We start from the raw sequence: 12251 nt of genomic DNA, 5'->3' as shown, positions 1-12251 counted from the left end.
ATCAACTGGTGTACGAGTAAAAGATTAAATATTGAAATTTTGAAAGTTCAGTAATGGCTGTTACGCCAACATATTGCTCCAGCAAACTCATAAATTGCACCATATTCATACCACTGTCCTGGGTGTTGTCTAATGCAAAATAAATGTTCTTTTTCTAGCTGTCAAAGATCAGTAATATTGATTTCTTTTGCCAACACTGATCAATCAAAGCAAACATCAAAACGGTACCAGCCTTTATTAATCGCTTCCTAAAACGGCCATCTTAATGTAGTTTCTCTCCTCACATATTGATTGTAGGCCCACAAGCTGCACAATAAACTACCTTCCTAACAATTTTATAAAAGCAAACATCACATCACAGCTCACTACAACCTTTAAAGAAATGGGATAATGTCACACTCTGTATTTTCCCTACCTCACATCTAAAGACATACTTTTTGTGAACCAAAGTCTCTAATAAAACTCTTGTGTTTTTTATAAAAGCTAATAGCACTGGAATAATTACACTCAGTTCTAGCAATCATCTAAAGTCTTGTATCTGTTGGCATGTAATAGCCATTTTGTTACAGAACAAACCTGTCGGATGTGTGTGAAAGGGGAGATAACCATTATCTCATGAAAATGCAACTGATGTCACAAGTAATATTGATAAATGTTTAAAACTGTTTGAAGACACAATTCTTAAAGAAGTATTCTCAAATTCCAGTCAAGGAGAGATCTCCTAAGGGCATTCACATGTTTCTGGAGGCAGTCCTGGAGAAGTTCCGTATTCCGAAATGTCATGGCACCACAGACACGTAACGTCCACACTTTCAAATCAATATGGCAAACAAAACCTTAACTTTATTTATTTCTTATAAGATCTTTACGGGTTCATTTGCTTAGACTCACGTTTGAGAAAATGATTGTGTCTCCTCACCAGCACTGTTTTACATTTTCAATATTGATGTTGATCGAATGGGTCTCTGTCTTTAACATGTTTTTTTATATTTAAAGCAATAAAAAATCAAATTAAGGAAGTTAAATTGTCCGCACAATTCTTGGTCACAATTTCATTCTGTGACGAGGTATCCTGATGATATTAGTTCCTGATGGGGACAAAACGAGATATTACCTTTAAAGATATGTTTTTAAAAATTAAAGTGTTAAAGTGCCATGAATTTTTGTTCATGAAAGAAACATGAATTCATTACTTGTGAAAGAAGACGAGTCTGTAGTCATGAGTGAGGGAGTGAGTGAGTGGGGTTTTAACACTACTTTCAACAATATTCTTGTTACACAACCCTTGATGTTTGCCACTATGGTGAATACCACTCTGGGTATGGTACAGACAAACCCTGAAGCACCTGGATTTGAACCCACAGTAATTGTCTTCTAATGTGCGAATGGGACGTAACACTAGCTCAACATGAATTGTTCAGTCACAAGAAACTATCGACACAAGACAAAAAAATACATTTCAGAAAGTCAAACCATTGTGTGGCACTGATAGGTTCTATCAAGCATGTGGACCATCTAACATTTCTGTACACCTGCAAGTTCACGGTATTGCATGAAGAAGTTCTTAAACCCATCTATTTTCACCAAAAGATCAAGGAAAACAAGAGCTAATTCAATACAAGATTTCAGAAAATGAAAGTAGCAATTTCACAATTCAGTGCTGCAAGATGCGTTCATGTTGTAGTATATCCAAAAGGAATTTCCTCATTTCTGACTTTGGACGGAGGTGTAGCCGAGTGGGCTCAGTTCCACACCTTCACTGCAATGCGTCTGATGTCTGTAAATGAGCCCACACAAGTCCACGCAAAACCAACTCCAGTCAGTATTACCTTTAATGTCACACACACCAACATTCGAGTCTGGAATATAATTAAGTCTGAAATAGCCCAAGTATGGCAAGTGGCAGAAATAAACTCAGTCTTTGCATGAATGTATTAGTCTGAATGCCATGTTTATCATTCAAGTCCACTTACACAGCAATGTGCATACATGTGTGCCTGTTGTCCAGACCAATGCATGTATTTTGAGATTACCCCACTGAGACAGCATGCCACAATTTGACGATGATATCTCACTCACACACTGTATACTGACTCCAACCTGGCCTGTTTTACTGCCAAGTGAAAGCAGGCTATGAACAAATACTGCCATTAACATCTGTTTGTATGTCTCAGTCCGGGTATTGAAAACCTGACTTTCTGATTTCTAGGCAGATCCTGCATCCACTTGACTACTGTCCATAATCACCAGTGGGACCTGTATCTCTTGTAACTGTCCCTGACATTAAACCTCACTCGCCAGGACATCACAGGCTTGCTTATAAACCAAACTCACTCCCTCAGACACTCAGAGACACACTCACTCACTCACTCACTCAAATACACATAACCTCGCTCACTCATGAAGACATTCACTCAGACGCTCACTCACTCACTAACTCAGATATACATACACTCACTCACCTTTGGTAAAGACTTAAGATCTACCTCAAACTAAAAACACAAAATATACTACACACATTTAAATTTATTTTGTCACCTTTCTCACCACTCCATCTTTGAGGGAAGACAATAAAGCCAACTTTTACCATCATTCAAAGTTAAAGGAGATATTATTATGCTAAATTATCTTGTACAACACATCAAAAGTTTTGACTAACTGGTGTAAATGTAGCCACGACTTTGGTCAACTGTTCTACAGTCAGTTTGCAGTGAAAATGTAACGATGAATTTCACTTTATAAGACAAAGGTAAATCAAACAAAGTGACTTTAAGATTGTAAATCCTCATAATTTTACCTTGCCAACTGAACATTTAAATCTCAGGATTTTAGTCATCTTACAGTGAAGTCTGGACCAGACAGTCCAGAGATCAACAGCATGAGCATCTATGCAGCTGTGATATAATGACGTGTCAAAAATGTCAGTGACCCAGACCACCAGATCCTGTTAGTCGCCTCTTATGACAAACACGGATTCCTGAAGATCAATTTTTCACCGCATCTTCACAGGTACTTTATGATCTTGTTCGTTATATCTATAGTTTACTGTATGTCATATAGTACAGATAATCAACACACCAATCATACTATATGGCAGCAGTTTGGTAGTTTGACCATTAATTAAGAACAATTGTTACTCAATGTCAACTGCAAATTGCTATTTAAAGATAGGTGATACTTATATAAACCACCAGGTTCAAGCTTCTCATGTACCTATTCCACCTCCACATCAACGCCCTCGAGCCAACAGTAGTCAATAAGTTGTTTATATCCAACCATCATACACACCAGGGACAGGTGTCATGTTGATAATAACAATGTCCAACTTCTGATTACACCTACACATGCTGAATGAGGGGACTGCACTGACCGGGGGAATATCAACATGAAGAAATGTTTATTTTGTTTGTCTTGTCAAATCTAAAAATTATATTATCTACTTCCTCCTCCTCATCATCAGTGGCAGAAGTGGTTTGATGATGTAATAATAACATATATATTTTAGGAATTATCAGTACCATTAATACAGTTAATTATAGAGAGTGAGTGAGTAAGTATCTACACAGTGCTATTAGCAATATAACAGCTGGAGAAACCAGAAATGGGCTTCACACATTGTACCCATCTAGGGAATCGAACCCAGGTCTTTGGCGTGACAAGCAAATGCTTTAATCATTAGACTACCCGATGGTCTCAGTGTCAATTAAACAACAATAGTATTTTATATACAACAAGTGTCTCATAAATACTAATTTGAATTTGTTGATCCACATTCAAAATAATGCAAAAGTTGAAAATCAGAAGCATATAAAATATTTGTTTTAAAAGCAGAAACATTAAAAAATTGACAATTTATAAATTCCACTAACAAGTTGTCCATAGGTTTGTTCCTGTCAAAGCATTCAACATTGACTTGGATAAATTAACACTTCACAGGGCAACAGAGGAAAAAATGGTTCTATATTCCTGAAGAAATTATGACTTGATTGCTCAAAACCCTGTACACACCAGCCAGGTGTGCCTATATACAGCATTAAGATAATATACTGTGTTTATTGTGGTTCCTGATTGTATTTAGAGTGGAGCCAGCACTCCCTGCTATTAAATATTACATATTTAGTCCAAGATGTTGACCAATACACTTGTTTACCTTCCTACAGGAAAATGATGTGAAGGACAGTAACATATACATCTGTCAAGACTGCAAACAATGATTGTAAATTATGAACAAAATATAATTTACATAAGTTCCATAACTTCTGCAGCAACTGGACTGGCAGGTAAAAGACACACTTGGAAATATTATACATTACAAAACCTGTGAAGATCTGGGTGAGAACTGGTCTTCAGTAACACTGTGGTTTGCTCATGCTGTTTTTCACTGGATTGTCTGGTCCAGACTCCATAATTTACAGACCATGACCATACACCTGGAATATTGCTGCGCTAAACTCACTCACTCACTCACTCAGTGTAAATTATAACCATGATTAAAATCTTAATCACATTGTCTCTAAACATGAAAAATGAAAGGTTCGTAACAGTAGTATTGAAACTGTACCCACCATTAAACATTCTTTTTTATACACTTTTCCCTCTGGCATTATAGTCAAAACTGACGAAATAATACAAATGTTTATTTTTAATAAAACGGTATCCTGGTGTAAGACAAAACAAAAACCATGCACAACGACTTTGGGAAAATATTTCCAAGGCTGTAGGAGCCGTTTGAACACCAAGAACCCACAGGAAACCAATGCAACTTTGTTCAAATAAGAATAAAGATGTCCAAATACCCATATTGTCAGAATCAATATCTTAACTGATTAAGTTCACATACACAAGTGCTTCATCTTTCTTACATGCTGAAGACAAATCGTAATTTCCGCCACTTAGACGAAGCATCTGACTGAAGTAATTGATTAGCCCTTCATTACAGAGAAGCATGACTATCTGTCTGTGATGTTTGTACTTGTGATTAAGTCCACACTAGATATTGCCCTGATTGGACAACACAAACATAAGCATCGCGCCATGTTGGCACAGATAATCTCCAGGCTATCCACATCACAGAAGAGCAAACATCTGTAGCTGCAACACTGTAACATTGTGATATACAGAGGGAGGCACATTGTCCATGTCGGCATGCCCCAGATCACAGCTATTTGGGCCTTGGTGGGTGGGGTCCAAAGTAAGGATATTCTGACATAACATCTTAAATATGTAGGCATCCATGATCACCCATAAAAAGACTGTTTCCTGATGTATATGATCCATAAAGGACTGTTTCCTGATATATGATCCATAAAGGGCTGTTTCCTGATATATGATCCATAAAGGACTGTTTCCTGATATATGATCCATAAAGGACTGTTTCCTGATATATGATCCATAAAGGGCTGTTTCCTGATATATGATCCATAAAGGGCTGTTTCCTGATATATGATCCATAAAGGGCTGTTTCCTGATATATAAAAAGGGTCATTTCTAGATATATATGATGTATATGCATGGTTACAAGTATCATGAAGGTCAATACCACAGTACATTATTTACTACTAATACCATATGCTGTTCACACCCACTCCTATAGTGTTGCTTGCTAGTGTGTCAGTTACAGTCCAACATGTTTGTTAAATAGATTTTATGTAAGCTACACATTGTTCTATATTTGTTAAACAGAGATGTGTTCAGTTCAGTGCTGATATACTTATCAGAGTGTCCCTTTAAGGAAACAGTTCCCTGTTCAGCAGCGAGGATATTGGCCCACATGAGCAGGGTTTTATAGCACTGACATTTCAAATGCATCAATCTATTTCTTCACTTGTTGCAAATTCAGTCAACACTGATTGTTTTGAGCTCACTTTCTCTCAGACTAACATTCAGACTGAGAAATGAAGAGTTTTTATTCAAAATGTATGTCTACAAAATAAATCCAGAGGCAACAAAGGCAATTCAGACATGTCAAATCATTCTAGACTTGGAATCATATTTTGATAATAATAACCAGTATTTTCCTTCTTGGAGACAGACAACAGATCTGTACCCAGTCACTGAAATGTTTCAGCTAGAAATACTTGGCACTTAGCCACAAATCAAAACAAATATATCATCTTCTGTAATTGTAACATAACACAAGGCTAAGATACATATTTTTGTTAATATTCTGATATTAAAATAGCTATAACATTTATCCCAATAATATATTGTAATATATCATACAGGTATGGCATATAACATCCTCAAAAACGTCCGACACATGATATGGCTATAATATATCATCCTCTCAAATTCTGATATAAGGTATGACTATGATATATCATCCTCTCAAACTATGATATATGATAAAATGGCTATGACATATCATCTTTTCAAATTCATATATATGATATGGCAATAATATATCATCCTCTCAAATTCTGATATAAGATATGACTATGGTATATCATCCTACAAACTATGATATATGATAAAATGGCTATGACATATCATCTTTTCAAATTCATATATATGATATGGCTATAATATATCATCCTCTCAAATTCTGATATAAGATATGACTATGGTATATCATCCTACAAACTATGATATATGATAAAATGGCTATGACATATCATCTTTTCAAATTCTTATATATCATATGGCTATAATATATCATCCTCTCAAATTCTGATATAAGATATGACTATGGCATATCATCCTACAAACTATGATATATGATAAAATGGCTAGCTATGGCTATTCTCAAATTCTTACATAGGATATGATTATAATACATCATCCTCACAAATTATGACATAAGATATGACTATGACCTATCATCCACTCAAATCATGATATAGAATATGGCTGTGATATATCATCCTCCGAATATTGTGATTGTGATTATATATGATATGGCTACACAACCATTTCCATCTTGGCACATTTTCACACAAATACAAACTCTAAAGAAACATGCAGAGATCTCTGAGGTAAAACTGATAGCATATATAGTCAAACCATTGTGTTTAACTCTGATAACTCGATATCTCGGTTGTCTCGATATAGCATCTCGGCCCTGCAAAATCCTTCATTATTTATCATTATTCAAGCTCTTTCCACTTGACATGGATGTCTTGATATTTTGGATGTCTTGATATAATTTCATGGTTTCACCAAGCAATATTACCCCTTTAACTCAATATTTGCAAAGAAACTTGATATTCACCTACCTTTCATGGGTAAGCATCCCTCTGAACTGAAGTTGTTTCCACACATTTACACACAGTGTGGCATGAATCAAAGGGATGTGGTAGTGTAAAGTAATTAGGGCTAATTTAGTTGAAGGTGTCACTTGTTATTAAATTCAGATTAAAGGAAGTACTCACTGTTACGACTAAACACCACTGACAGTGGATTATAGTTTCTAATCAAAAGATATGGAGAATCCATTGAGGGTTTTGTTAATCAGGTGACTAACATGTTATTGCTGACTTGTTTCTAACTCGTGTAGCATTCAAGGACACTGTATCATGTGTGATTGCGATCCCTGTGAGTAAAATTGAATATACAAATAAATATACATGACAACTACATTTTGTTTGTTTTCTTTCACAATATGTGATGATATGTCGGATGTCTTAAAGTTCTGATATTTTTTCTCGGTCCTATGAATATCGAGAGAATGGTGCTTGACTGTACCTTCTTGAAACTGGAACTACTCTTGAGCCTTGTACATGTATGTAAAGCTTGCTGTCTGTCTTTGTCAATGTACACTTGTACATACAAGTGGTTGAATCTTTTTATAAGCAGAAAATATCCAAAGAAGAAATCCCCAAATTTTTTTGAAATGTGCTCTCAAATTCATCAGATGTAACCTACACTTCACATAATCCATACTGAAATACCTCAGATTTCTATCATGTGGACCAGGCTTGAAAAAATGACTAAACCCTTTTTATAAATCTGGAATTTTAGAGAAATGTTTCAAATGCACGATCAACTGTTTGTTGTCATAATCGTGAAGTTCATTGCATTTTATTTCAAACTGTTACAACATAAAGTGTATACTGGCGATGTGAAGACAGCATGATGTTGTAGGTATGTGCTGTCGCTTAACAGGAAATTGTAGCGATGTTCGATTGTACAGCGGACCACAGTCCAACAATGGCCCATTATGACGACAGAGTTAGAGAGTACATGTCACACAAGGTGACAAAATGCATGGTGGAGCAAACACCAGCAGTGATTTCCTATACAAGCCAGTGTTTAACAATGCTTGTAATTCCTCTTGTGGTAAATATTATCTTAGATTGTGTTTTCTTTCTTTTATGTTATATCCTTACAATCCAGCAAAGAAGACATTTAAATCTGAATAGCTTGATATGAGAGACATTGAAAAGTTTTTACTTTTTTACCCCATGGAATATTTTTTCAATGTGTTCAGGCATCAACAATAAAGACATGAGGGCTAGTCAGACATTTCCATATGTTGGAGTTCTGTTGGTGACTTTGAACTAGTGTAATGGACTAGTTGTCTTGTCGGGGAGTTTACAGCACTGGTAAAGGATAAGTAAAAATCAGATCACCATGTTTCTTTAACTGACATTTAAAGTAATTAACTGTCACTTTCTTCACCAGTTCTTTCAAAACAACTGGACATATATAACAGTACATACGTAATTAGTGCAGTTTTGTCACAAAACAAATAAAGAATTGCATCTTATAGAAGAAAAAACCGAAATGTTTGAAACTTAGGAAAAACATACAATATGGTATGAATGATTGTTTAACAGATTCAACTAAACATTCAGGATATTATCCCTGAAAGAAAGGGACAAATATTTAAAATAAATACTGAAAATGACATTGTTGAAAAATAAAATTTCCAGGTTACCTGCCAACAGCAACAGACACATAATTCCTGTGTAGACAGCCATGTCTAATCCTGTCTATTGGTCTACTATTGTCCACAACCGTCTGTCAGCGATGTACGTTCCTCGCGACCCCTACAGTAGCAGCACGACTGTCACTCAGTGGCAGCAGCAGCGTCCCACTACTTCACATCCACACACTGTATCCCTCCTGCCTCTACTACAGCGCTGTTCCGAGCAACTTCAACCTTTGCTGATGATCCTGTGAGGTTTACATCCAGAGTTAATTACCTGGAAGGGAAACACAGGCCAAGTGTAAAAAGCAGTTTGTGACCACCCAGCGAAGACTGAGGATTGCACTGTGGGTATATCCACTGACCACAGAGTTGAGAGATTGGCTCTCTGACACTGCTCAGCTGCTATTTGCAGCCCTGCGAAAGAAGTGGCCAAAGACTGAGAAAAACAAACATCGTGATTCTATGGATGCTGTGAGAGCAGACGACAAATAGTTAGAGACCAATGGTGGAACGGCAAACGTCAATATTGTGGGACAAAGTCACAGGGGTGTATGAGGAAGGAGGGAGAATCGTTACAGCGTCAGTAGGGGTAGGAACAGGTAACAATACTGTAAGGCAGAAGGGACAGATTTTTGTGTCCACAGTATACATGTGGTTGTAGTTGGTAGTTCTTCAGTGCACAGGTGGTTGTAGCTAGTGGGTCTACAATGTACAGGTGGTTGTACCTAGTGGGTCTGCAGTGTACAGGTGGTTGTGTCTAGTGGGTCTACAGTGTGCAGGTGGTTGTAGCTGATGGGTCTACAATGTACAGGTGGTTGTATCTAGTGGGTCTACAGTGTACAGGTGGTTGTAGCTGGAGGGTCTACAGTATACAGGTGCTTGTAGTTGGTAATTCTTCAGTGCACAGGTGCTTGTGGCTGGTGGGTCTACAGTTTACAGGAGGTTGTAGATGGTGGTTCATCAGTGCACAGCTGGTTGTAGCTGGTGGGTCTACAGGGTAGAGGTGCTTGTATCTAGTGGGTCTACAGTGTACAGGTGGTTGTAGCTGGTGAGTCTATAGTGTACAGGTGCTTGTTGCTGGGGGTCTACAGTGTACAGGTGATTGGAGCCAGTCTACAGTGTACAGGTGGTTGTAGCTGGTGAGTCTATAGTGTACATGTGCTTGTTGCTGGGGGTCTACAGTGTACAGGTGGTTGTAGCTGGTGAGTCTATAGTGTACAGGTGCTTGTTGCTGGGGGTCTACAGTGTACAGGTGATTGGAGCCAGTCTACAGTGTACAGGTGGTTGTAGCTGGTGAGTCTATAGTGTACATGTGCTTGTTGCTGGGGGTCTACAGTGTACTGGTGGTTGTAGCTGGTGGGTCTACAGTGTACAGGTGGTTGTAGCTGGTGAGTCTACAGTTTACAGGAGGTTGTAGCTGTTAGTTCTTCAGTGCACAGGTGGTTGTAGCTAGCAGGTCTACAATGTACAGGAGGTTGCAACTGGTGATTCTATCATATACAGACACTTGTAGGAAAGGGGGACAAGGGATGATCCCTTGGCCATGTCACAATATGAACATGTATTGATTAGTAAGATGGACCGTCTGATCATCATGCTGACAGTCAGTTCCCTGGTGATGATCTTACCAACCTGGCACACTTTCAATATGTCCCTAAACAGCATTACATTCCCAGACTAATGACAAGATGTTATATCAGTGATGACTGCCTGTTTCATGCCTGGGGCACTTCTACACGGATCAGTCAGAGCAACAATGATGGGGTTGAATAGTGCTCAAGGCCTATTTATATACTGTAAATGTGTTTCAATATTGATGGGCTTCACTTGAAAATAGGTTAGAGTGTACAGACTGGCCAACTTATGGGAACTTTGCAGTGAAGAAATGTATGTAAGAAACCCACACAAACCACATGATAAACAACCATGATGCAGTGAGCACACCCCTCACTGACACGCGTTTACAAAAGTGCTAGTTATTGCAGGGATTATGTAGACAGCTGACATGGATACACATGCAAGCACTAATGCCACATCTCCAGGGCTCACATTTCACATCAATTTGTCCACAATTCAATTCAAATAAAACTTCTTTGTGTTTCATGTTGACTTTATAATGTTCAATGTTGCTAATGTAATGCACAATCAGAATGGGTCATATTTCTGTGCGTCAATGTGTTGTTTGGGTGCTGTTTTCACACAACTAAACCAACAACATGGGTATTACCATTGAAGTGTGAAGATTATGCTTTTAACTAATGTTGCAATTCAAAGTACAGCATACAAGATGACATCAGTATGCCACATAGTTTCCAGATTTTGCTAGCCGGTTGAGTATGCCTGAGAATTTCTAGCCAGCAAATGATTCACTAGCCTGAAGTTTGAATGTAGAAAATACGCAAAATATTATATTTGAAAAATGACCCCATGTAAATTCACTTGCCAGCCGGGCCAGTGACTAGGAAGATTTCCTGGCCCGATTGGATTTTTACTAGCCATAGAGCAGAGTAGAGTAGAAACTGCCCAAAAACTCAGCTGATATGAATCAGTCCTTCACAATTCAGATCTAAAATTGTATTAGCCCACCAGGCAAACCAGTGGTGGATATAGAGGACACTAAACATCCTTCTGTGTAATACCATTTTTAATAAAAAATGTTAATGATTTGGCATCAGATGAGCTAAAGTGAGTTTGACACTAAATCGTTTACAAGTTTGATAAAAATAGTTTACCAATGAAGTGAGTTTAATATTCTGTTTATAATCTAAAACAGTCTGTCTTCAGTGTGATGACCCTCCACTTTCTATGTCAGCGAAGGTCTAATACCATTGTGACACTGGTATATGTATTATCACTGTGACGTCATGAATGTAAACCATTTTGACATCATGTGTCTAGCAGTATTACACAAGCTATAATATTTCCAGCTATATGGTGGCCATCTGTAAATAATTGAATCTGGACCTGTCAATCCTATGATCACTCACATTATGATGAATAGAAACATGGCTTTTGTGGTCACCAAGGTTATTTGCCAGCATGGCATGATGTCTTCACCAGTAGTTTCTAAACATGTGGGATTTTTAACTGGGATTTTTAACTGGAATTTTTACACGGCTTCCCCCTTTTCCCTCCTTGAGGTGCATATTAACCCAGATTAGCCACAATTACCTCTCAACATGTCACTGGACTCCACACTGGAAGGAAAGGCAACTTGGCCATGTCTCAAATACCAATAAACTTCACAATTAGGGAATCTTGAACCTACAGATGTGCCCTTCTCCCAGAAATGTACAACAAGGAGGTCAGTATTTGTTTGACCCCAATTAGGGTTTTCCCAGCCCTCACAAGAGTATACTCTACATGACTCCTGGTTTCA

The 12251-nt window shown here is 37.7% G+C and overlaps 1 protein-coding gene across 1 annotated transcript in view; it reads right to left on the bottom strand.

The window, feature by feature from the left end:
• The window catches only part of LOC137273974 (uncharacterized), a 90512-nt gene that overhangs the window by 8233 nt on the left and 70028 nt on the right, over positions 1-12251 (bottom strand). The window contains exon 3 of the mRNA XM_067806905.1: positions 8879-9146. Coding sequence (XP_067663006.1) covers positions 8879-8921 — 43 coding nt within the window. The 5' untranslated portion in view covers positions 8922-9146. The remainder of the gene's footprint in view (positions 1-8878; positions 9147-12251) is intronic.

Source organism: Haliotis asinina, chromosome 2 (assembly GCF_037392515.1).
Source record: "Haliotis asinina isolate JCU_RB_2024 chromosome 2, JCU_Hal_asi_v2, whole genome shotgun sequence".
In the NCBI taxonomy this organism is placed as follows: Eukaryota; Metazoa; Mollusca; class Gastropoda; order Lepetellida; family Haliotidae; genus Haliotis; species Haliotis asinina.
Note: the sequence above shows the minus strand (reverse complement) of the source record. Positions and strands in the feature narration are given on the sequence as shown.